Here is a 27,729-nt window from a genome sequence, read left to right on the forward strand (position 1 = left end):
TGGTTTCTGTGCTTTCTGAAGTATTCTAGGTGATTCCTGACATTCTCGGGCTTTGATCTCTATTAATTTTTGTAACTTCCTGAGTTTTGGTCTGCAACCTTTCAGACACACAGCAGTCCATGACACTGTTGGTATATTAGTCCATGTTAGGTGGTGGATCAGTGATGATCTGGGGAGCTATATCCATGCGGGGACACACAGATAGGCAGGGTAGGCAACGGCACCCTGACTGCCATTAGGTATCAGGATGAAATCCTTGGGCCCATTGTCAGATCTCACACTAGCGGAGTGGGTCCTGAGTTCCTCCTGGTGCACGACAATGTGGCGAGAGCATGCAGGCAGGAGAATAATGGAATTGATATCACTGACTGGCCCCCACACTCGTCTGATCTAAATCAAACAGAACGCCTCTGGCACATTATGGTTTGATCTATCTGATGCTGCCAAATGCACCTCAGACTGTCCAGGAGTTCAGTGATGTCCTGGTCCGGATCTGGGAGGAGATCCCCCAGGACACCATTTGTTGGCTCATTTAGCAGCATGCCCTGATGTATTTTCAAAGTGTTCCTTTCATTTTTTTTTTTTTTTTTTGTCTATGTTGTCACCTGTGCAGCAAGTGACTACTTACACAAACAGCAGTTCATTTGGAGTAGGGTAAATCCACATTTTCTCTCTTTTAGCTCTGTTTTCTGCCCTAATTGTCTCCCTGCTATTTTGTGTGGAGCATGTCCACAGTGTGTATGTGTGTTTTTATCTTCTTTTCCCTTCACTGCCAGGTTTATTTCCTTATATACTGACCCAATATATAAAGATTACAATTTCCTTATTTTGTAGTTTACCTAGCCTTGTGATAGACCTGCCCAGGGTGTACCCCACCAGCCCTAGCACAGTGAGAGATGGGATAGGCTACAGTCCCCCTGCAACCTTGATGTGGATAAGCAGTTAAGAAAATGAATTGATGCATGGATGGATGGAATATACTGAACTAAGTCATGCCATAACTGTGACAAAGCTACTGCATGAGAGGAGTTTTTTTCTCTGTGTATTTAACCTTGTGCTGCTGCAGCCTTTTCATTAATTTGACTGCATGCTGCTGCGTACGTGCACCAAATCTAAAGTGTTATGAAAATGTTCCAGATAAGAGGCCTCCTGTGACTTTTAGGTAAAATATTGACACCTGAGATCATCATTATTTTGTGTAACAAGGTTCATGCTGAAATGGGCTTGTGTTTCAACAAGCAGCTGCGAGATGCCGCGTGAATTCTGACAGTGGAGACAGATTACATGCATTCGGCCTCCTGATGACTTCAGCTCCTCAAAATGCGCTGTTAATGGCACTCACCATTTTCCCTCGCTGTTCTCAAACTGCTGGACAGTGTAGCCAAACAGGTCCTCTAGCGGACCGCTAAAGGACAAGCCATTCTTCTGATCCACGTTGAAGGACAACACACAGGCCAGCGGCACTGTAAAGACAACAGGAGAGAAAAGGTTAAACATAATAAGACTGCCGTGAGTTTACATAAACTGATGAGCAAATACTGAAACAAAAGATGTGCGTATGCATTTTCTCACTGCAGAAGCCGTAAACATTCCCAGTAAATATTTCCAAAACACTCAAGCTGCTACTTGGGAATGAAAAATAAACAGATCTACTAAAATACTGAATCTGAATATAATAAATAAAAGTATTTTAGCCACAACAAATATAGACAATTCTATTCATGTTAATAATATTTATTAGTGCACAAAAATGATATACCCGGATGAGGGACAAACTTTGTGAACCACGGGCACATATATACACACACAGAGCCATTCTGGAGGATGTTAGAGGAATTTCGAACATCAGTGTGAGCCATTTTGGTCAGGGTTCAGTCTGACCTGCAGGACAATGGCTTCTTCTCTGCACTCTGCCCAGTCTGGGGCGGTCTGTCACTGAGATGAGCATATCACAGACGCTCTACATAAATCCATCCATGTCCCATTGTGCCTGCACCACAATGATGCTCTTTATATCTACTGTGCCAGAAAATTCCCCCAATATAATTTATTCAATTCCCAGACCTTTGAGGGAGTGTAGAGGAGTAGAAGAACAGTGGGATTAAAAGCAGAACATGCAAACAGAGCACATACACAGAGACACAAACATAAAGCAGCTTTTTATTCTTTGATGATAATGCTTTGTAGCTAACATGTCTGAGAACTGCATTAAGAGCTCCAGACTGAAGCAAGTTTAGATCTTTTAGCAACACTCACATTGAAGCTTAAGAAATGATGATGCTGGTTTTTTGGTCAGTTGATCCACCACTGTGGTCCACACTGAGATATTTTCGCTAGACTGCTTTTATATTCGGACATTCATGAGCCCCAGAAAATGAATCCAAGTATGTTAAAGTTCTTGCTTAGTCAATAAAATGTCCCCATGTCTACAAAATGAATTCTTCTGAGGGTGCTTTATTAAAATGCCTCCACTCATGTGTTTTTCACAGGACCCTTTGCAGTCCTGTGAAAAACACACCCCATGATTCAATAGCTTGTAGAGCCACATTTAGCAGCCATAACTTGAAGTAATTGTTTTCTGTATGACTTCATCAGTCTCTCACATCATTGTGGAGGAAATTTGGCCCACTCTTGTTTACAATGTTGCTTCAGTTCATTGAGGTTTGCAGCCTTTCTTTTATGCACAACTCTTAAGGTCCCAACACAGCATTTCAATCAGACTGAGGTCTGGACTTTGACTGAACTGTTGCAACACCTTGATTCTTTTGTTCTTCAGCCATTCTGAAGATTTGATGCTGTGCTTGGGGTCGTTATCCTGTGGCATGATCCAACTTTGGCTAAACAACAAACAGTCGGACAGATGGCCTCTAATTTGACCCTAGAATACTTTAGTAATAAAGAGGAGGACATCACTGAAACAAGGGTCTGAGGTACCCGGGTCCTGTGGCTGCAAAACAGGCCCAAATCATCATGCCTCCACCACCGTGCTTGACAGTTGGTACAAGGTGTTTGTGCTGATATGCTGAGTTTGGTTTTTGATAAACGTAGCATTGTGCATTATGACCAGACAACTTCACTTTGGTCTTGTCTGTCCAAAGGACATTGTTCGAGACATCCTGGGGTTTGTTCAGATGCAATTTTACACACCTAAGCTGCACCAACTATGTTTTTAAGAGAAGAGGCTGTTTCCCTGTTCAGTTTTTGTCTATTTGTACCATCGTTAACTTGCAATACGCTCTTAGAATGAACAGCAATAACCAATCCATAATTTTTCTATAGCAGCAATACTTTTAAAATTCTTCAGTCTCAGCTATACCTTGGATTAAGTCCTAACTAGCACAATCTACAATAACGCTCGTCAGTATTACACAGATTTAAGTCAATAACTTTTAGTTGTAATCCATTTTACCGGCCAACTGTTGGGAGCAGGCCAGTCTATAAAAGCTATTTTTTGTTAAATTGATGTATTCAATTTGAATTAATTTACTCAAAACACATTTTGAAATCTATTGATCTCTGTCGTATTACACTGAAACACCAATTATTAAAAAAGCCAGTACTCCAGGCTCCATATATAGACTGTACAGAAAAGATGGAAATAGCCACTCACAAGTTGGCCATTTTGCCCTGCTATTTTGTTAATTTGTAACTGTAAATTTGTTACAATTGATTAGCAAAGTGAAGCCATAATTACATTATGACTAATGAAAAAACAGACTACATACAAACTGTGGGCAGCTTATTAAAGACATTGATAGATCAGCTCCTGCCTGTCATTTAAGGTGAACAGGGCTAATGTAGAACTGTGAGCCTAAATACAATTTTAAAACGTCTGGTATATAACAATCACTCAACGTACAGTTGGGTCAAAGTAGAAGCATCTTTAATTCTGCTGTAAAGTTGAGAGTTTTATCTACTGCGCTGGTGGAACTGACACAACTTTTGGAGCAAGCCTCTAGTGGCCATACAAGGAACTTCACTTTTTTGGCACTTCAACGTTGGCTTCATCTTTCAGCCCACCGAGGTTGCCACTTGGCTTCATACAATCAGACGTGCTTATTGACTTACTAAAATCACAAACTGCTGAAAAAAACTGGAGTAGTCTCTTGTGCATATTAAGAAGACAAGAAAGCCATAGAGTGCAATATAAGCAGGGATTAGCGCATGTAAGCATGTAGTCTGCAATTCAAGGAGGCCTAGAGGCATGAATTATGTGTAATTATCTCCCTCTCTGTAAACAGAGCAGTTATAAAAACATACTGCTGCCAGTCATGGTTAAATGTTGATCATTTAGATTTCATATAAGATTACACTTTTTAGATTCCCAGAGACCAAGAAGGAGGCCTGCTGAGTCATATACAGGAATCCCAGCCAAGAAGTATTATCCCTTCTGTTTCTCCCTCGGTCATTTCTGTACTTCCTCTGTGACCCCCCTTTCCATTTCTCAGAGAAGCTCCATTTCCTTTTCCTATTAACCTGATTATATACATCCCCACAAATCCAAAGGTACACACACACAGACACACAGCTAATTTAGCTGATTTAAGATGGCTTCGGGCCAACCAGACCCTTTCATTCATCACACACTGAGCTCAAGTACAGTTCAGAGTCAAACTGGCCTGAGCTTTAAATGATTTAGAAACATCATTTGTCCGCTGGCAGGCAGATACTTTGTGTATACCAATCTCATTTTGCTGTATTGGGTGTCTCCTGGCTCTGCTCTGCTCAAATCAAAACCAGTGAGTTATGTGAGCTATTTTCATGAGGTGGGCTAACATCTGCCTGGAAAACCAATAAGCAGGCTTCTCCCTCTGTGGATGAAAATGGCTTTATGAATCCCTGAGGTACTGGTGTATATGTAGTTGACCATCAGTGCTGGAAGGTTCATAATGTGCCCAATTACACATTGAAGAAGCCCCTGTGTGGATTAATCCTGACTGAAATGTCTCAACAACACCCAGATAGACTTCCATGAAATTTTGTACAGACACTCATGATCCCCAGGGGGAAATCAATACACACTACGGTCAAGCTGTGACTTTTCCTTAAGCGTCAGAATGATAATTGTGCTTTAAGTGAAATGTGTCAAAAATTATTAATTTATGCCCCCTTCAGGATGAAATTTTCTAACTGCTATAATACGGACAGACAGCAGACTGATGCAGCCTCGAGGTCTAAGAAGTAAAGCCTTAACCCTTCCTTCCTTTTAATGGCGATTAGCGTGACTCCTCTGGTTGCAAATTGACTTCTGTGTATATATAGAAGTCTATGGGAAAATGGCTCTGGGCTCCCTTGCTCTGTGCCTTCAGGTTACATCCATCTTTTATATAGACATACAGATGTGGTGCTGACATTAGTATTGAGCTTACAGTCTCACAAAGTGTACATCAATCCAGCTGTCCGCGCAGTTTGCATAACAGCTCACGCCTCACTCATGCTGTATTTGTGTAAACAAAACTCACAGTATATTTTAACTTCAGGTCTACTTTTTCTCTGTTTTGGGTTGATAATCATTCTGGCTGTTGGGCTCTCCATACTACAAAAACAGTAGAGGCCCACAGTGTGTCTGAATACATCTTGTATGGTTACAGAGCTGGTGCTCTGCTAATGTGCTGCGCAACAAAATATGCATGTCACTATTTATCAAAATGAAAATCTTGCTCACCAGAAATGTCTAATCTAAACTGGTTTGATTATTGCAGAAGTAATATTACAATGGCTCTGTTTTCAGTCATGCACCATGTGGTCCTGATTGATCCTGGCAGCCTTTCGACCACACAGTGAAACCCTACTGCCCTCTCGGCCACAGTTATCAAAACCAAAAGACTCCGTTTCAGCGTTTGTTAGCACAGCGAGGGCGGAAAGCAGCGCAGATCAGCACCTGTTGACCTGTGAGACGTCAAACCTGCTATTAAACGTCACTCAACTTAGCACCTGTATGCTTCAAAGCCTGGCTCAGCCACAGTTAAAAACCTGCGTGCAACTGGCTCCTGCTCATCTGTAACGCATTTAAACACCTATAAAGAGCTTTAAAGCTTAATGCAAATCACCAGCTGTGGGAAACAAAATCATGGTATTTGACCTTAATTAGATGTGGTGAGAAATCAGTTGTAAAGTTGATCCAAGACAGACAGTCAAAGCAAATCTCCTAAAAAGAAAGTAAGCAAACATCTGCAGGGACTGGATGAGGTTCATGTCATGCTGAAGACAGTCTGAATTAGTATATTTATCATTTATGGTGTTGTCCCTTTAAAGAAATAATGTCAAAAGGGGCTTTTGGTGGGATGCAGACCTTTTCTAAAACCACATGCTGGCATTAAACAAGAGACAATGTTGGCAGAAAAGCTTAAAATTCTGGCATGCCTGTGGCTAGCCTAGAGCCATGAAAAAGTTATAAAACTGAAATATTTCCAGATTTCCTCCACTGTTCTTTTATCTTTATCCATTTTTTCTTCTCCTCTGCTCTTCTTTCTCATCTTTTTCCCATCAATTTTGACCTTCCATTTTTCTACAATTTTCATCTTCTTTGCCACTCCAGAAGTACACACACCTCCCTCTCTAATCACTCTAGGAATGGTGATCACGAGTTGAACTTCTGGCAGCTTTTTACCTCTGCTTACTTCGAGAAAAATTTCCTCATTTAACTGCCTGCTCAGTCACTGCTTTATTCTTGGCAAATGTGCAGCGTCTTGGTGTGCAGTGGACGCAAAGGTTATGAATGTAGGGGCGTTTGTGTCTTTATATGCAGAAGAGAACACAAGGGGCTGCTTTCCTTTGAGTTTTAGTGATCATGTCTGTAGGCAGGGGCGGACGGGATAAATACCACAAGCTAAAGCAGACACAAGAATAATCTGCAGATATGTCCAGCACCTGTGGAAGACCAAAGGGAAGGGGTAGCGTGAGCAGCACGTAAACAGAGCAGCAGCAGCTCAGGTGCCCTGTGTGTTTACACAGGCGGGCTTTTAGGAAGCATACTGGACATGCTTAGTATTATGTCAATAAAAAAAAATGGACTTGACACTTAAAAAACACAAAATCCACACCACTGATGGATAATTAAAACAGGAGAATAAAACCATCTACACAGGAAGTGATTTGCTCGTCATGGATTGCTTTGCTGGAGACGGTTCCTGTAGCGGTAAACCTCTAATGCATTTACCACCCCGCCATATGTCAGTCAACAGCATTCTTCACTGTCACTGGTTGATGCTTCAATTACTTGCCCAAAGTTTATAAAAGTTTCGCCACGCTGCTGCTAATTGCATCCTATGTGGATGCCCCTGAAGTGTTGTGTCACACAGATAAAAGAGAAATGAAAAACATATTATGGATGTCATGAAAACCTGCCATTTGGTACCAAAGTCTATGCCCAAAAAAAAAAAAAAAAATCAGGTGATAAAACAGAGCAATGTGCAGACACAAATTAAAATTTGCCTCGACGGCAGGTTTACGGGTTTGCTTCTCCTTCGTCTTTGGTGTACTACATATGTGGCCGGTCTCTAGCCACATACAGATTATATGAAAACATAATCTTCACATAGTGATAGTTTTCGCTAAACAAATGGTTTATTTCCTAGTCCTAACATGCAAGGTCAGGTGTTTCCTTTGATAAGTTAATATGCCAAAGTTAACACAACTTACACTGCTGGAACACTGCAAAATTGTGAATTGGGTTCCTGACATTTAAGGTGTTACCATGCCAATATTTCAAAATTTGCTCTGAATCCAAATTAAAGCTGAGGGCAAAGGGAAGCCTTTAGCTTGCCTTTGCCCTCAGTCAAAATAACAAAAATGAAGAAATCACCAAAGATTTTAAAATTCATATCACTCAAACCACAAATGCAACCTCATGGTGGAAGAAGTGACAGTTGTGGCCTCAATGAAGTCATGAGGATTCATCTTCCTTGTACAATATTATGATAATCCAACCAATAGTTGTTGAAATATTCCAGTCTGGACCAAAGTGACAAACCATATGTCATTCCTCGAGCCACTCGTGGCTACAGCACCTCCCTCAACTCTGCTTGCCATTTAATCTGCTTCCTCCGCTCCCTCTGTTCATTCATTCTACTGCTCTTTTGTCCCTCAAGATCATCCATCCATCTACTATTTCTCCCTTCCATTTATCTCTGTCTGCCCCTCCCGTTTCCCATCCAAGCATCTCTCTGCTTACACCTCTTCATTCACTGAGTGAACCTGTGCACTCAATGCTCAGCGGTGTCAGCTTCCACTTTGTAGGACTTCCAGATGTACTCCCAGGAGCTCTATTTTTTTCACTGGTGCAGAAAACATCCAGGCTTACAAGTTGAGACCCACACATGACATCCCCCCCGACGGCTGTCAAAGCTTTCATCCCCTCCCCAAATTTCTCTCTCAGTAATGCAGGGGTGGTTGACACTCTCCTAACCATATACCCTGCCCTCCAACCGCATAAGCATACAATGTCTGCTAAATCTGCTGATCACAACAGTTTTCATGTACAGGAAGCATCTGGAAGGAGAATGCTCCTGGGCTACATCAAACTAAAAATACACACACCCAGGGGTCAAGGAACGACCTCTCTCCAGAATCAATTAGAGACATGAAAAAATAATCATGCATGTTATGATGGAAACCGTGAGAGAAAATAATAAACCCCACTAAGCTTGGCGATCGGCGCCATATCACCCACTGTTACAACATCACAGCAGGTTTATTTGGCAAAGTCAGTAAAAACAAATGAAACAGTGGGGAAAAAGGAGTGTCACTTATGGCAGTAAAACTGAGACCAATTACCTGTAAAGTGCTCTGAGTTTATGCAAGTATTCTTGCATAATAATAACTTTAAATATCATGCACGGTATTTTAAACGACAAAGAGCTGTAATTATAATTTTGCAGTGCTCTTTGTTTGTACTATAATTGGTGTGTTTTTAATATATTAATACTAATGCTCCCACTTACCCACTCACCAACACAATAGCCACTCATGATGTTTAATTTTTCATTAGCAGTACAGGAATATATCAAGTGCTCTTAGCTCTCTCTTTGCTACTTCGGTGGGTTGATGCAGTTCATTTACAGGTGAAACTGGCATGAATCCATTTGGTGGTAGTTTGAAGCTTTCAGAAAATAAGTTCCCTTGGGGAATGGGTTTGTGTGTTGTTCGAGGAAGGAGACACACAGCACATAAACAGATTTCCCTCGCTTGTTCAACTTTGCTCGGATCAGCTGGATGTGTAGTTGATGTCGTAACTAAAACATTTAACTTCATCAGGGCAAGAGCGCTGAATCACAGACAGTTTGTTGCACTTTTAGACTGAACATGGTGACATAGGCTACCACACAGCTGTCAGGTGGCTCAGCCTGACAAAGTCTGGGACCTGAGAGCAGAAATGTGAGAGTTCTGGGACAAAAAAGGCAAGGACGTTCCAGAGCTCTCAGATGGAACACAGATCTTGCGTTTGCCGTTGATGTGACTGCACTAATGAATGAACTAAACTGCACCACAAGGGCCTATTTGCAACATGGTGACATGACAAAGTTGGAGTTTTTCAAGCCTACTAGAAGGAAACATTGTTACTCACATGACAACAGTTAAAATGTTGCTTCTCTCTGGTGCCGCCCTCATATGTAAACAAATAAAACCAGATACAAATCCTCAGTCAGTGACGATCACCTGTCCACTGTCCTTCGTTTGCAAAAACATGCACATTTTGTTCAGTTTTTTGGTGGATTGTTGAATTAACTGGTAATAAAATGTTGGCAATCTTGCCTATTTAACCCTGCCAAATTGTAACATTTACTCTTACCAGTAGCAGTTTACAAAGAGATAAAATTAATACTGAGCAGAATTGAGTTCAGCTTATTGGCACGGCCCCCCCACAGCATTCCCAGTTTCTCATGTGGCCCCTGGGGAAAACAGACTGCCACTCTGGCCTACAGTCACTTATTTGCAATGAAACAGTCAGTACTTTGTTTCTGGGAAGGAAAGGAAGTAGTGACGGAAAAGACTCAAGTAGGAAGTGAAGGTGGATGTCTGTGTCATTGTTCCCAAAAGTCTCCTGCTGTCGCGTCCAGCAACAACAAAATTACTGTATCAGCTGATCCACTGTGTACACAGTTTTCTTTTTTTTTTTTAAATGCACTGCTGAAACATGATGCTGAAAAAGGCTGCAAAATGTCGCAAACTATTTTCAGATTGGACTAAGCTAATACACGCCCTGCTCTGGCCCCGTATTTAATGCACAGGCACCAAAGCAGTATGATTTTCTTAAACCATTAACATATAATTTTGCATGTGGGATTCTCAAAGCAAGATGATTTGGAAAAGGGTTATTTCTAATTATCTGCCCGGTGTTGCCGTGGCCTCGGTCGGGGTGCATCCCACTCGTATCAACACCCCCCCTGCCCCGTGACACACACAGATGTGTTTATGGAGGGTCACACAGCTCCCCTTGCTGTTTTCTTTCTCCACTGTCAGGGTTACTCAATAACAGCAAAGACAAATACCACAAAAGACATACACACAAACTGTGAGTACTAATATATGAGTCATAAACTGGCAAAACTAAAAAAAAACACAGCACACATAAAAACACAAAGTCAAACAAGGACACATGAAAGATCACCCATTGAAGACTTTATCAAATTTACTACAGCCTGCCTTGCTAACTAATTTCCTCTGCCCTGCTGAAAACTACAGACTTCTCACTCAAAAGCAATAACCAGAATGATCTCTTTTTTTTTTTTTATCCACTACATACATGAAAATTCTGAGTCATAAGAGCAACCTCTGCACAGCTGTGGTGTGAAGCTGCCAAAAAAAGAAATTAAAAATGAAAGACCATATCTGTACCAAGAAGTTTGTGGAATGTTGGCTTTTTGATATGAATCTTTTAGTGGCTGCTGCTTTCTGAGGAATGCACAAAATACTTTAGGGAAATGCCCCAAAGCAGACAACTTGATGCCAAGTTAAAAAAAAAAAAGTTTAGCAAACCAGCTCCACTTTAGGTTGTTGAAAGGTTTGTGTTTGTTGATTCATGTCTTCACTCAGAAGACATTTTTTGTTTTGTTTTTAGTGTGCAGTTGAAAGTTGTGTTGACTGACAGGAATAGTGTGAAACACTGTTTTGCTGTGATGTTGATAACCTCGATGGAGACTGTGCAGAGATGGAATGGGGGCTGCTGTTAGATAAGATAAGAAAGGGAAGAGGAGAGGAATTATGGAAGCAGGAGCTTTATTCTAATGTATTTAATTAATATTGATATATACCCATTTAACACTGATTGGTCAAATGTGTGGAAGCATTGATCTTCTCTTTCTCCAGGTATGCTTTTACTGTAATGTGTTTGGGATCATTGTCCTGCTAAAACTTAAAGCTGTTGCCAACCAGATACGATGGTGTTGAATGGTGGATCAAAGTCTGATATTTTTCTGTGTCCATAATTCCATCAATTTGGACAAAAATTCCAACAAAACTGACTGAAATGCAGCCCCAAACATCACAGAGCCTCCACCATGTTTTACAGATGGCTGTAGACTCTCACTGTTGTGCCTCGCTCCTGACCTCCTCCATACATTGTGACAAAAATTGATTAATCACTCCATCAGATCTGTTGCCACTGACCTTCAGTGCAGTTCTTGTGTAATCTGGCATACTTCAGCCACCTCAGCCTTCATGACTGCCACCCTTTCAATGACACCATTACTGACAAGACTTCAGTGAACAGTAGATGGATCACCTGAAGGGCCAGATGCATCTCTCAGGTTCTGTGTCAGGTGTTTGTAGGAGTTTTTTCTATTTCTTAAGGGCATGACATTCAGATACTCTTCATCTGATGGAGATAGTTCTTAAGCCTGCCATTTTTTCTTTTGTCCTCCCACTTGTCCTGTGTCCTCAAATTTTTTAAGGACTCACTGCACATCATGCTGAGATATGCCAAGTTTTTGGCCTGGCTTGAACGTATCATAGGTCAGGAGTGATTGGTAAGATCCCATGAAACATTTGTGTGTGACGATCATCATCAGCATGACCACTTGGTTTGGCCTCTTATTGCAAAGGTTAAGATGAAACACTGCTCCAAGCAGATGCCATTTATCCACTGCTCCCTGTATGATGCCAGTTTGATTGATAGCTCTAACCTGCTGCTGGCAGAGACACAAGGGGCTGAAGAGCTGAACTGGCCTGGTGCACAGATGCAGCACACACACACACTCACAGAAATGCATATATCCAACATCTGAGGCTATCAGCACTTAGCACGTACTAAGAACCCGAGTGGACTACAACTATGTTTGTGTGGGTGGGTGGGTGGGTGTGCAGGTACTCCTCATGTGTTTCTTCTGGCAAGACACTATGGGCCCCTGATTAATTCACACTGGCAAAAACAAGGAAATGACTCCAAGCAGACCTAAATCCTGTTTAACAAAAAAAACAAAAACAACCCTATATCAAAAACTACACCCAAAACAACTTTTCAAAAGATCATCAGCAGTGGGAATAAGAAGTTTGATGAGCAGCTGACAGGTTGGCACCATTAGGGAACTCTCTAGGAAAAGAATTCAGATCTAGTGGGAAAATGTACGTATATGTACGACAACCAAATTAAGAGTCATTTTTGTAACAGAGCTTGAAATTTGATAACTGATAGTTCCTGTAACAGAGTCAGAGTGTAAGAGGGTCACAATTTGTGGCACAACATATGCAGAAAAACAAGAAAGAGAAAGAAAGAAGGAGATATTCTGTGTTTTTGAACTGAATCACTAACTCATCTGTAACCATGACTCAAGTGCTCACTGGCATCTGAAGATAATGCCGATAGAGGAAGAAGCCACAACAACTGTCTCACATTATCTGTAGGCGCCTCTTGACTAAAATTAATGTCATAATGATGCTATTTCTAAATCACAGCCACTTAGACTTAATAACACACTGTACAGGCAGAAATTACTTCCTATGTGACTTGAATATAACACATGAGAAAAAAAAATGCACCCTTTGAAATGCTCACTTCTAAGAAATCTTTTGCATAAATTTAGGCCTGCAACAGGTTAGTTCCTCTTTTTAGATTATTTTTATCCACCAAACAATGCATGGTTACATTTTGTAGATAAACTCATCGCTGTATTCTCTCTGGCAAAAGAAGGAAGACGTTGAATTGATGGTGAGACTTGATTTGGTCATTTTAGCAAAAGTCGGCATCAACGTCATACTTATAACAGCAATGACTGTTTCCTTTAAGTAGTGTAGATGTCCACACTTAACAGTGCATTCAGTGGAGCTGCTGAAATGCTGAATATTAGATGAGAAACCCGATACTGCATTAAATATGAAGCTATAGGCCCACTGGAGGACTGTTCCACAATTTGACTCCACAGATAGAAATACAAAAGGTTTTAACTGTTAAGAGTCTTCAAGTTTAACTTTCCCCTCAGGTTGTGGTCCCCTGCGCTGTGACAAAAACATCCTCTGTACATTTCCTGTCAACATATTATATCTGGCTTCATACATAACAGTTTTATATTTTATGAGGTCCATGAACTTCAAAGTTTTTGACTTCAAAAGCAGAATCTTGCTGTGGTCTCTGAATCCTGCTTGATTTATGGTTCTGATTGCTCATTTTTGAAGTTTACACAATGGTTGAAGGGAAGTTTTGTATGTGTTGCCCCAGACGTCCACATAGAGTGATTTTGCTTTACTCGGTGCAGAGATGCTCTTTCACAGTTTAGTTTGTATATGTTTTATGTGAGGTTTCCAGCAGATTTGTTAGCTATTGTCCCACCCAGAAAGAGCTGCTCTATGTCAACATTACTCAACATTTTTACTCCACCATCTTTTCTACAATTTCCAAATAACATACATTTCCTGGTTTCTGCCTCACAGCTTTCTGGCTTGTCTGGTTGGTTTCACTCAAACTGACGATAAGGCAATGTCCTCCTTCCACACATGATGAGCCTCCCCTTTGACTGCGCATTGTCTCGCCATCAGCTTTCCCCTTTGCCTCCCTGTCTGCCCCGCTGCCTTTGCCTCCCTCCACTTTGCTCCTGATGCCTCACAACAACTGTGTGCTGCCAAAGGTCAACTGACTGAAAAATACCTCAGCGTACACAAAGCTGTCTGAGAGATAGGCATAAATTCCCGGGAACAACTGATAAATGGTGGCCAGAAGTTGCCGTGCATTCAATAATATTGACCCCCACCCCTTGTGAAGGGGTTAGGAGGAAGGTCCTGGAAATGCTAAAATTATAACAGCCTGAGGAAAAGTGTGGACAGATGATGAAGTGTGAAAACACGCAGAATGCTTTCATGTGTTCACTGTGTTGATGCATGTGTGCGGCATGACCTTCTGCAGGGGTTAAGACCTTTGTAAACTGACACGATTTGTGATGTAGCACCTTCATGGGTGTCTTGTTCATTTATGAAACCAAAGTGTGTGTGTGTGTGTGTGTGTGTGTGTGTGTGTGTGTGTGTGTGTGTGTGTGTGTGTGTGTGTGTGTGTGTGTGTGTGTGTGTGTGTGTGTTTGCCTTTGGAGATTATTCAATTCTTATCTCTGAGCTCATCGGAATATAAGTAAGCCTTTCAAACACATCACAGAGATCACCCCTGCAATCCAAATACAATCAGTCTTTGTCTTTCAGTCATCTGACAGAAAACATTAACTATAAAGTGAAAACATTAAACACAGACACTCACAATATGTACCCAGGCCTTCAAGAGCGAGACAGGAAAAACCAATTTATTTGCCATAAGACTTCTGGAGATGACTTCATGCGACAGAAAAGGTTTGGCACAAGCAATGCCAATGGCGACACCAAGCTTCCTATAATTTTCCCTTCACTTCTCCGTCTGCAGCTCTGGCAGACACAGCACTTCAAACACAAATGACTCATTTCTATGGTAGAAGCCAGCCCTGGTGTGCACTACTGACAGCCACCATTCACACACACGTAACAGGGATTAAACTTTAGGGTGCTTCCACACTTCTACACTGCACTGTACTTGTATATATTTGAACTCCAAGAAGATTTTCATGAAGCCATGCACAGTGACAGCAATCGGTGCTTGATCTGGACCCATATAAAAGAGGGAAAATGTGGTATTGTTAATATCAGATGTGAAATCTGCTGTAGCTGTCCAATATGCCAGTGACAAAGACATAAAATAAAATGCTTACAAGTTAGACAAAAGCTTTGCAAATCAGCAGGAATGAAGTGTGTCGAGTGTCACGGTGTGAAGTAATGCTTATGCTGTAAAAAGATGCTTTTACTGTGAAAATATATGAATGCATCAGCATATCAACACAATGATAATATTGCTCATGGTAGTGGTGATAAGAAAGAATGCTTTCCTAATTTGAGAGTCAGCCAATAGGATGACTCCCTCCATGATTATGATCAGTAAGATCATGATGATCAGCCTCTAACGGGAAACAAGTGGTATGCACCACGTCAGGCAAAGAATAGGACTTCACTAAATGGCTTGAACTGAGTATCATTCAGTACATCCGTCAATAATAATCAATGATTTGGTGAATCTGTTAGTGTGCATGAATGACAAGAGTGACCCTGACCTTGATCGTAGTTTGGGTGAAGACCCACTGGGGGGTGATCATTGTGTATATGTTTCACTAAAATCTGACCTGTACTCTTGGAGGAACAGTCAACCTTGTGATGGCATTAGTTCATCTGGTCCTTCAGCCAGATGAACTAACAACCTGATGGTGATTTCAGTCTGGACCAAAGGGGTCGACTGACCAACCATCGCCAAGATGACATCAAATGACAATGTGAAGACGGTGAGATCCTTTTATATCCAGTTTGCTGCTTCCTTCAACTTTATTACGAGTTTCAAATCATCACCTGTATTGGTTCACTCTCACTGCTCTCAGAGTGCTGTTCTTGGCCACAGCAGGGAGGTTCCTGCAGTGAAAAAAGCATTAAAGTCCTACTGGATACTACCTGCTCAGAACCACACACCAGATAGGCTAGAGTGAGCAACTAGCTGGTAAAGACAGTGGAGCATTTTAGAGCCTAATATTTTACATAAATGTTGGTTGCTAAAATGAGCATGAATGGCAGACCTACATTTACCAGACAGCCAGAAACACGACTTAAATGAATCATCAGGTTTCAGTGCTTATTTATATTAATGTTAAAACTAGCACCATGTCAGTGCTGCGTTCACAGCCTGCTTCTGTTGCCCCAAAGTAGTACAAATATTTAGTTATTACACATTTTGGTCAAATGGTAAAATTTTGGCAAAAACTGGACCAACTTTAAACACGCCCACCTCGGTGTGAATGTCCTTTTTTGTGTGGAGCAGAAAGTGTCTTCAAGGTGGTCAGACTGTGTTTGTTAATGGAAATGAACCGTTACTAGTTTACTGTGAGTCACTGAAGGTAAAAACGGCCCTTTTTAAAAAAAAAAAAAAAAAGATTTCTTCACTTTCACTATTTATATTTTATGTCTGTACATGTCAGCCCTGTAAATGACCGGCTCCTTCTCCACAATGTGCCCACAGCACGCGTCTAAGCGTGAGCTGACAAGCTCGTGTTACACTTCAGAGGACAGGGAGATGGAGCTGATGGATATAAACATGTAAGCAAATCTTTGACTTCTTGGCTAATAAGAGATATATTAGCTTGTGGATTTCTAATGTCTCAACTACCGCTAATTCAAATGTTATATATGTATCTGTGTGTGCGTTTGGCCACTACAGTTTACAATAAAATCTTGCACAAATGATCTAAGAGCACAGGTGGGAGGTAACAAATACTTCATTACTGTAGTATTACTGTCCCCCTCTTCAATGTAAGCAACAGAAAAATGAGCTGTTTTTTTAAATTCTCTTTCACTGCTTCTATCTTTGATTAGGACTGTCAGTAAAGGTGTTACTGCTTAAAGAAGTCAGCTTTACCTGACTGGGTGCAACTTCCACCTCCACCTCCACCTCCTTGCTTACACGGTTGCCATATGCTGCAAAGGCAGCAGAGTCAGTACCAGGAAAAACTGTTACACATCTGTAGCAGTTTCAGGCATCATCAGTATATGAAACTAAGACGTGGGTGGGCTTTGTGGTTTCACAGGCTCGGGGCAGCATCTTTGAACTTTTCTTTGACTTCATAGTCCTTCAAGAAATGTGCTTCTTTGCCTTGTTTATCTGATGAATTCTACTTCCTGCCAGCTTTGCATTTTTTGTGACATCAGTAAACTTAACGTGCACCCCAGATGCACGAGTTTGTCATGATCTAAATTAACTTCATGTGATACTGTGATAGACTCAATGACACTAAATGGTAACAGAAGTCTTTTGAATTAAATGATGGCCCTTAATCAGTTATAGATTACTCTGAAAACTGCAGTTACTCAGCAAAAGGTCATCTTTCTTGGTTTTAATGATGAAATGCTGAAACACCTCTGGCGTGGCTTCAGTAGCTGCATTGCAATGTCAGAAAATAGGGGCTAATACAAGGGAGATCCTATCAAATTGATTATTTTGTGCAGGGACAACCCAAAGATTTAGCTTAAAACGTGAATAATCCTCAGTTCTGAGCAGCTGATCCATTTGTTTGAACAAAAACTACAGTAATCATTACCAAAATTGTCAGTCAACAGTTTTCTAAGTTCTAAAACTTTTTTCTTCCATTTTTAGCCTCTTATGCTCCAGCCAAAAAGGTAAACTGTCCAAGCAAAGCACAAATCCCATCACTGCAACTGGCTTTGCTGCAAGAAGTCAGGCAAATGGAAGAGAAGAGCACCAGGAAACAGATAACGTATGCATGACATTACTGATCCAAGCGAGTGTTGATTCATCTGATCTTTGATGTGGAAGCTCATATGAAAAACAGCTGATGTTGGCACATATTTGCCTCTTCCTTCAGGCCCAACACACATAGATCGCATACCTCTGAGAAACAAATGCCACAGCGAGATGCTAGAAGGCCTTAAACCCCCCCCCCCCCATTCTCTGTATGATTACTTCCATTACATTTTTGAAGAACTAAGCATAACACTGAATGCCTGAGAGGAACATCTGTGTCAAAGGCTGTTTGTAGAATTAATGTATGAATCATACAATGTCCTGCAAGAGATCTATATTATGTGGGAGATGAAGAGGTAATGCAGTCATAAGGATGTGCTGCATGCCTGGCCCATTTGGGTTCAGACGTGGTTATTCAGCACGCTGCACCCTGTAGCTGAGAGATGCACCAATCCAGTATAAGGAGGAAGGAATATTCCAGTCCCTGCTCTTAAAGCGAGACTGCTATCGGTGACAGCGACCCCATCTGTTAAATTCATTTGTGTGTTGTTCTAAGTGTGCAACGCCGCACGTCAGCAGCAGTGGAGCACCAGTTGTTAGCTGGAGAGCTAACATGGCGTGGAGAAAGCTAACAGTGAAAGGCCAGCGGCCAGAGAGAGTGGTGCAAATAAGGTAAATACCTCAAAAACACAGTGTCATTTCATTTTGTACTGTTTTTCTTTATTATTTTACTATAAATACCAATTCAGCAGATATTTAGTCTTGGTTGTTTATTTAATATATTTCATTTTTATTTTATTTAGTCTATTATTTTATTTGTTTTATTTACTCAGGCCCATAATCTGAATGCGACAGATTTAGCCATTCAGGCTTATTTTCATCTGCAGTCCCTGACAAGTTGATAGCATCCATAAAAGGCCAGAACACATAAATAATAACACAAAGATATAACAAGATAAGATATTAAACTAATCTTACACAGCACTTAAAAAGCTCATAAGCAAAGACAAAGGCACATAAACACTATTAAAAAAAAAAAAAAGTACACAGGCAATTAATAAATTGTTGGCTTAGACATTACTTTAGATTATAACAACACAATTGATTATCCAGTATCCACTGTTTTATGTATTTGGAGGAGTAGCTGAGATACCATTAGTTCTGTGGGTATATGTTCCTTGATAAGAAAAGGATTAATGCCCAAAAGTACCACATCAGATCAGTACTCTGTAGCATGGAATAGCCAAGAATTTGGCATCTGGACGTAGATCAGAATCAGATAAGAAGCTGGATCAGTGCATCCTTCTAAAAGATCCATATGATCGATCTTTCACCTGCTGCATGCTGGGTTTAGCATTACATGTCCTGCCACTTTCAACAAGAGTAAATATGTATAAAGATGAACTGAAAGCTGTGCAAATGAAGGAGAACTTGGTTAAAACAAGCAGCAACAATTACACCTTTTCTTTCTAAATGTGTGCAGTAAATACATGAAATACTACCTCATAGTTGCAACAATACTTGTGGCTAAATGCCACCTACGACTAACAATTTCCACTTGCCTATATATTGTAATGTTGTTCCATACACATCATTGTCATATCTGTTTTCGACTCGCAAATCAGCATTCACACTGTCAATCTGACCGCTACCAGAGCTGACTGCATGCAGCAACTGAGCTGAAGCCACCACACACATTTTCTGCTGGCAAACCACGCGTTTTCACTTCTTCTATGAAGGGCTGTGGTGAGCTTTGGGGTCGCTATTAGACCCCAGCGTATTCGTCCTCAAAAGGTAACACAAGTGTTTGTGTCTCACATGAATATAACTTGTGAATATTAAATCACAAACAGTTCCCTAACATGAAATCCTGCCATTTCTTCTCCTTACTGAATGCCTTTATTTTGTCACGGTGCCCCATCCGAAAGATTTGTTCTTCTGTTTGGAGTTTGAAACATCTTTGAAAGGCCACATTTTTGTAGCTTCTTTTTGGTGATTGCTGCAACAGTGGAAAAGGTTCTTGTTTCTCTCAACTACACAGAAGGAAACATCTAAGTAGCTGTTTCATACTGTCTGTGCTGATTCTGAGCAGAATTGTGAGGCTGCAAAACAGGATGACAAGAAAGATCAAAGAATCATACAGCAGTAAAATCTGCACACACACACACACACACACACACACACACACACACACACACACACACACACACACACACACACACACACACACACACACACACACACACACACTTGTGTCAGTTTTGTCCAGCGTGGTTCCACCTTGTGAGGTTTTGACAGCCACTGAATAAGCAGATCAGCTAGTTGGAGGTTTACACTCTGCACAGTCGCGGCGTGTGTCGGGCTCTTAATACTGCGTGAAGGCTTGCACAGACATTTCAGCATATCTCATGAGAATAATAATTTCACTCCAAGTTGCACAAAAACGTTTCAGCTGACCGCACGCACTGTTGCACCCTGTAGCTCTGAGGGAAACCGGTTCATATTCAGCCTAGTTGTGTAAGATTTGTATTGTAGTCCTGAGAAAATGAGCGCCTTTGTTCAGGAACCAAGGCAGGAAATATGGCACGCAACATAGGCTGTCATATGCCATCAAAGAGGCATTATTTTTACTGTACAACCACTTTATTTAACCACTAAACTTAGAAACTATCAAAAAGCATTAATGACTTCACTGCTGTTATGGCAGGTGTATAAATACACACAATAATCCGGCTTTGGAGACACACAGCTGCATCCTATGAAGCTGCAGGTATTTAAGGAATAAACACAACTTCAGCTCCGGCTGTTTGGTCACACCTATGTTCGCTGTAATAACCTTTTACAGAAAAAATTGTGTGCCTGTCTGTAAATCAAGCATGAAAGCTGTTTTTTTTTTGGGGTTTTTTCCCCCCAGGGTTTACAAATGAGTGTTGGCATTATAATACGGAACAAGCCGCTTTGTGTCATTAAGAAATGACTCTGAGGCTTCCCCTTATTTGACATGAGATTTGTTTGTGCAGAACAGAGAATGAAGGCCGATGTGTCAAGGTTTCATCACAAAGGTCAAAATTATCAACTAAGAGTCGGTAAGACAGCCTGGCAAACAAGAAGTACATACACTGATGGAGGCTGTGAAATGCAGCCGAAAGCACTGGACGATAACCAGGAAGTCAACACTGATTTGAGGCCATTTTGTCACACAATTATGAGAGCGTTTTGTCACAGATATAAGCACAGAAAAAAAAAAAACTGCATTCAATCTGAAGGCCACCAGATGGCGACAGCTGTGGTTGCAAAAAGACTTCCAGTCCTGCAGAAGTCTATGGAAAAATGGCTTTCTGTCATGACCGCTGCCATTTATGGACTTGCTTACTGATTTCAGGCTTACTCAAGTCTTTCATAAACCTTGATCAAACCGTATTCCAAAATGATGTCAGTATTTATGCTCCTCTTTTATGCTGGCTGTGGGTTTACTGTAAGTCACCGTGCAGAGGCAGTCGGATCTTTCTAATAAATGCATATGTCATATGTATATGTCACCAAATACCACAACAACAACTCTTACTCTTCTAAACAAGCTGAGAGCATAGTGCTTAGAGAACACTGAACAACAGATGGAAACCATGACGTAGGTGTTAGTTTGTGCAGCTTGTGTGAAAACCATGAAATATACCAAATACGATATATAGCATTGTAACCACAACCTATCAAGAAAACACCTGTGGGAAAGAACATGCTGTCAGGAAGACCATATCTCAAAGACTTCTCTTTTTATGCTTCAGTAAGTATAACAAGTTTTTCTGTAACTAGAAAGGATGCTGCTGTCGTCATGCAAGAAAGCTCATGAACTTTGAGATATGACCTCGGACTGATATGACTGCATCTTCTTCTGCTACACTGATCAAACTCATTTTTGGCATCCACGAAGGATATACTAGATTATAGTAGAGACTTGGATGGGCTTGACAATCTACTCGTTCAACATAAAGCAAAACAATTATTCTAAAAAACTGTAAAAAAAAAAAATAATTTTTTTTTTTCTTGCTTGATTCTGTTGTGATGCACCTACATTAAAAAAAAAAAAAAGCCGAACATTACTGTTTAGATGAATTCGATGTCATCTGTAACAACACAGCACAGTTGTGGCTATTCTACCATTTAGAGCTAGAAGGTAAATCAAAAAGCCATGCATATCCTTTTTAATATTAAATATAGAAACAGAATGATCCAGTCACTAGCAGCTCCCATATAAGGATTTTTCTCTTTCTGATGGTTTGTTTTGTTTTTAAACGTAGGGCTCTTAATGTCCTTGAAATGTCACATAATGAATGAAATCTTTCTATGAGGAGCAGTTGAAGCCTCCTGAAAAACCAAACTGACTGCAGCCAGGGTTACACCAGCTTTTGGTTTGCTTGCATGTTAACATTTGCTGGTTAGCACTAAACACAAACAAGGCCAATACCTTGGCTCTGTGGTTAGCACTGCTTCCTCACATGGTTCATCACATTTGGCTTGGTGTGTGAAATCCAGTTTCGGAAACTAAATTTGTTACCCTGTTGGTTTTAAACTTTTTTTTTAAAACCCCAAAAGTAACACAGGGTAGATGTCATGAAGATACCGTGGGATACTGCATGCTTATATACTAGAAATTTGTCCACCACAAGGTGGGCAGCTCTGATGATGAGCATACCCTGGTTTATCGTCCTTTTTGGCTCGGAGTGGTCCCAAAATTTACCAAATAAATATGTTGTATTCAATAAGACTTGAAGCTAGCAACTGAGACCATGAGCTCATCAGGAAACGTGTTTACTGAGGTAAAATAAGAAATAAATGAGCAGTTGGTCCATTTTAGGAAAGATTAAACCAGAGGTTTCGCCCCCTCCTGGCCATTGGGAAAAATGCAAGTTTAAAGCACTTCTGCACTGGCTTTTTCCATCTTTTATGGGTAGTCTGTGGTCAAAATGCAGCAGTTAAAATCAAACACACTGACCTTATACAGGCACTGTTAGCATAATTGAAAATGTGAAATAAATTAAATTAAAAGCCATAAATGCATAGGGTGCTTTGAAATTATGAAATCCCATAGTCGTAATCTAAATTTATAGTGTCAAATAATAAAGGATGTTTTGGTGTTTATATGCAAGAGAACACTAGCACTGAGAATTTGGATTGTTGTTATGAGCTTTTTTTTTTTTTTGGCCAAGTTCACAAGACTGCAGTTTCAGGCTCTGGTTTCTCACTGCAGGATAAGATTTTACCATGATAGCCTGGTAATAAAACCAGGAAGTCAAAGCAAACTGTCATTTCCTGTCACACCTGCAGAGTGTTCAGCAGAGGCATTCCTATAGTCAACATATACGTGTGTGTGTGTCTTAAAAAAAATAAGGATGCTGAAACTGTGTCTAAGAAGACAAAAGTAGAGGATAATCTAACATAATTACTCACCACTCCAGGGAATCTAAAAACCGTGCCAGCAGACAGTTTGTCAGATTAGTACTGATTGCTGCAGGCTCCAGGAAACACACTAATTCAAATATTACAGTCAGTAGAGGAGGAGGAGGAGGAGGAGGAGGAGGAGGAGGAGGAGGAGGAGGAGGAGGAGGAGGAGGAGGAGGAGGAGGTAGAGACATATTGCTAATGACAGAGATGGACGGGTTCACCGCTATGTCTTGCCAAGCTAATCAATTTACTTCAGAGCTGTAATGTCCTAAGACTTACAGCAAATCCTCTGACCTTCCAGCTTTCAATGAATTAACTGCCCTCTTTGGTCCACTGCGGCACTCCGTGTGCTCAGGAAAATGTAGAGAAAAGGCAAAATTCTTGAAGGAATAGTGAAGAATCTGAAACAGTTTGTGTTCGGCTCATCCTTCAGCTCTTCTGTGCATCTCTGCAATAAACATACTGACATTAAAATGTGATAAACTGGTACAGAGAGCTCCTTGAAATCTCTGCAGCACAGTGAAACAGAGGCTTTCATTTAATTTACTACTTTGTAATCAAGTAACGGGCCATAAAAGGCAACTTTTCTTTAACAAGCACATGAACTCCAAAACACCCTCTGGCCATTTCTTGCAGCTCACAAACTTATCATGTGTGAACTCCGTGATGCTGCCGCAGTCGCTGCATTAAAGGAGCAGTTCACAGAAAAAAAAAAAAAAAGGTTTAAGTCACAAGTTCAACAGAGAGAAAAAGAAAGAAAAGGCAGGAAGCCTCAAGCACAGGTCAAGTGTTTAGGCCATGAATCTTTTTGCAAAACCTAGAGCAATTTATATGGTAACTGTTCATTAAAGTAATTTATTTATTCATTTTTGGGCTGCATGAAGAAGGTCAGACAAACAAAGTAATATGATAATCTCACACTGAGGTTTTGGGCATTACATAAAAAGCATTTTATAGAGAAAAGAGTTAATGATTAATTTGTTTACTTATTCACAGATTAATAAAGTAACAAAGCTGTTGCTGCATAAGAAAAGCCACTTTTCATAATCAGTTAATTCTCTCATTTATCAAACAAAGAGTTTGATAAAAGCGGGTAGCACGGTGGTGTGGCTGTTAGCACTTCTATGGGGAAAGTTGTGGGGAAAAAGGTATCCTTAGGAATATGAAGAAATCCCATTTGACTCTGTGACACTATAAAGCCCTCAGTCCAAAGGCATGCAGGTTGGGTTAACTGTGGATTTTAAATTGGTGGATGTGAAGTAGAGCACCTAAAGTGTTGTGTGAATGAGTTTGAGTTCTAAAAATACCAGCCCATTTCCATGTTTTTAATGTGTTAAAGACTAAATGATTTATTACAAAAAATATAATCAACAACCATAATGATAATTAGTTGCAGCCTAGTAGGTAACCAAGTGCTCCTGCTGTTCGCGTCCACAGTCAGATGGTCACTCCAGTCGACACATACTGATGGAAGCCAGATGCCCCGCTTCTCTGCACTTCCAAACTCAAACCACCTGCAGCTCCATCTCCGTTAGGAATTCACAGAGATTAAATGCTGCCAGTACAATAACTACATGTGGGCCTCTGAAGCAGGCAGAGGTAGCTCCCACAGCCCAACATGGGATTTCTGAGGGTGGACTCAAACATGTGTAAACCAGCTGAGGTCATACTCCAGCCGCTCAAGACTGCATTACTGGACCAGTAGGGCTGAGCATGATGGAACATGAGTAACAGCAGCCAGCCTCATTCACAGTAATCCTAAATTTGCAGGGATAGAATGAAAAGTGCTGTTTAATAAACTGCCAGAATCTGATTAAAGAAACTAAACAGAGAGGACGAAATGAAAACAAAAATAACTGATTTCAGTCCTGATGACGGGATTGTTAAAATCGGCTGTATGAGCTTCAACCGCCCCTTTGACACTCACACAGCCACACATTTTTCTCCACCTCTAACTCGATTTTATAATGACCATCACACGCCAGTATCACATGTACTTGTAGAAATCTGAGAATTAATCACAGACATGCACTGTTTACCCCCCACCCATTTACCCTCTCCAAACGCTGATACAACACCGGTACTTTCCCGTCATGCTTGAACTTCTTGGACTCGACCTAGAAGTTAATTTTTTACTGCGGCTCTGGAGTTGAACTTGAGAGCGCAGCATCACCAGAGGGACTCCCACCAGCAAGACCGATCTCCGTTACTGACACGGAGCCCCACTGCCTCTTAGTTATTAAGCCAACATTCATTTCACTTCAGCACACCAAAAACTTAAAGACTTAATTATTGCTTATGGGTTTTAATCCAAAAGGTTGTTTATTATTTCACAAGGTTTTGCACCGTGTTTCTGCAGAAAGACGAGAACCACATGGCACTGCAGAAACCTACTTTTACTCGACAGCCTAAACTCTGGTATAGGTAACATCTAATTAGAGCTCCATGCAGTCCTCTGACTGACTGTCTCTGTTATACAAGATAATGAACGTAATGCATGAATGTCAGAAACAATTACGAGGTATGTGCTTGTTCCTTAAGAATAAATCACATCTGGGCATATACGGAAAGTTCACATAATTCCGGGACACCGTGGTGCCGCCACCAACCTTTAATGTGCATGCGGACGAGGTGAGTGACACATCTAATGGATGCTTTTTAGTGGTTAAGCGCACTGCGAGAATCCAAGCAGCCGCCTGGTTTTTGCGGAAGGATGCGCCGGGGAGCTCGGCGCGGTAGAAGAAGTGCAGCGTCGTGTTATTTTATCCAGTAATCATTGAAAAATGTCTTACTTCTGCTATCATTACTTACCAAAAACTGACACTGCTGTAAAAATGAAATGTTGCCTCATCCCGAACGCCGTTATTGTGAAACTGATCTGGAAGCTTCACTCAGTCTCAGTGCGCGGACTTTTCACGCTTAATCTTCAAAAGATCCTCAGAGAAACAAAAAACAAAAAAAAAACAAAACCTCCACAAATTAACAAGTCCTCGAGGGATTTCCTGCGCATCAACAGCCTAAAAGTGTGAAGTGCCCTTTTCAAACTGAGTACAGTCTAAGTTTGGGCGGGACTGAACGGGGAGGAGAAGTGGGCAGTAGCGGACTGAAAGTCGGGAGCTGAGGGTTCCTGAGGTCGGAGGCCGTTAAACCTGAGCAGCGATATTATGACGGGATGGTGAGCAACCAAATTCCGCGCGTCAGGCGCAAGTCTGTCAACCCGGCGTATAGCGTGTATGCTCTCCATGGCCCATGGGTGCGCTCCTGACATGCAGCGGAACTGTGCGCCGCTCACTCCCTCTCTACCCCTCCCTCCGTCTGTAACGCACTAGACAAGAATAACGGACAGGTTAAAGGAGGGGAGAAAGATGCCAACCAGGTAGCAGGTCGGTCACAAACAGAGATAAAACACACGCATACCCTGTTTAGCCTACTTGTTCTGTATGCCTAACTTATGTCCATTTTAAGTGAATATGTGTTTGAAGTTCTTCCGTTTGATTCTTGCACATAATGAAGGTTTAAGCTCCTTCCCTACTTCATCGTCTTTTAAAATAAAGTTTAGACTAATTGTTTTGCGATTGGTGGAGGTACTACGGTGGAGGTACTACAGCTTTTGTAGTACCTCCACCGCCCTGCACTCTTAGTTTGAGTGTAATTCATGTTCAAAAAAACAAACCCTCCAAAAAGTGCCAAAATTTTCTATTCCACTTGAGACAATGTTATTAAAACCCTAAATAACGCACAGGGGTAGCCCAAGTTACTGGGGATGAAGTCAAATTCCTAAATTACTGTTTAAGTCTGCCTCTGAAAGTGGGCGTGGGGGTTCGCTCATGCACTGGACTTTATGACCTATGTGCGTTCATGGGAAAATCTTAGTGCTCCCAGCAGCACAGTGATGTCTGGAGACTACAACCAAACAGTAAGACAAAAATAGACTCAGTTTAACATACAGGATTCAGTCTGTGGGAGCTGGTCCTTCACTGGAGCTGTTTAACACAAAAGTCAAATTAAAATTGGACCATGAGTGTACTGCAGTCTCACTCAAATGTCTTTACAAATGTGAAAAGAATCGTAAGTATTTAACAGGCAAAAATGAAGCTGTGCCAGTCTGTACATGGAAACAAAGTTCCGCTTGTTTCTCTAAATCGGGGGTTGTCAGACCCGTGGGTGGGGTATAGAGCCACTCCAGATTCAAAACTAAGTTGAATGATTTATGAAGGGGAATAAACAGGTGTTCACTGATGCCATGGTGTGGTATCCTGTTGAACTGTCATTCAGAAAGTCAAGTTGGATTCTTTGTCACTGCGTGAACTTACACTGCTCTAAATGTTTGAAACTAAAACCTTTGATTCAAGTAAAAATGGAAACATGAACATTGAGGTTATTGCACATTCATTAGGCAACACTCAAACCGTGCTTGGTGGTGATAGATGTAACAAGTTTGTTCAGTTTGTTTATCCTCCAGGGGTTCATTCTTTTAAAAGCTCTTAAACTTAAAGATTAATGGGCAAATTACAGAACAGGTTCCAGAGGTAAAATATCTCGTCTTATTT

General features: G+C 41.0%; 1 protein-coding gene across 1 annotated transcript in view; it reads right to left on the reverse strand.

Moving 5' to 3' along the window:
* Positions 1-26,425, reverse strand: part of itga1 (integrin, alpha 1) — a 59,909-nt gene extending 33,484 nt beyond the window's left edge. Inside the window, exons 1-2 of the mRNA XM_030743187.1 lie at positions 25,991-26,425; positions 1,343-1,463 (exon numbers count right to left, since the gene is read on the reverse strand). Of these exons, the coding sequence (XP_030599047.1) occupies positions 1,343-1,463; positions 25,991-26,030 (161 nt within the window). The 5' untranslated portion in view covers positions 26,031-26,425. The remainder of the gene's footprint in view (positions 1-1,342; positions 1,464-25,990) is intronic.
* Positions 26,426-27,729: the final 1,304 nt, after the last annotated feature.

Source organism: Archocentrus centrarchus, chromosome 12 (assembly GCF_007364275.1).
Source record: "Archocentrus centrarchus isolate MPI-CPG fArcCen1 chromosome 12, fArcCen1, whole genome shotgun sequence".
Lineage (NCBI taxonomy): Eukaryota > Metazoa > Chordata > Actinopteri > Cichliformes > Cichlidae > Archocentrus > Archocentrus centrarchus.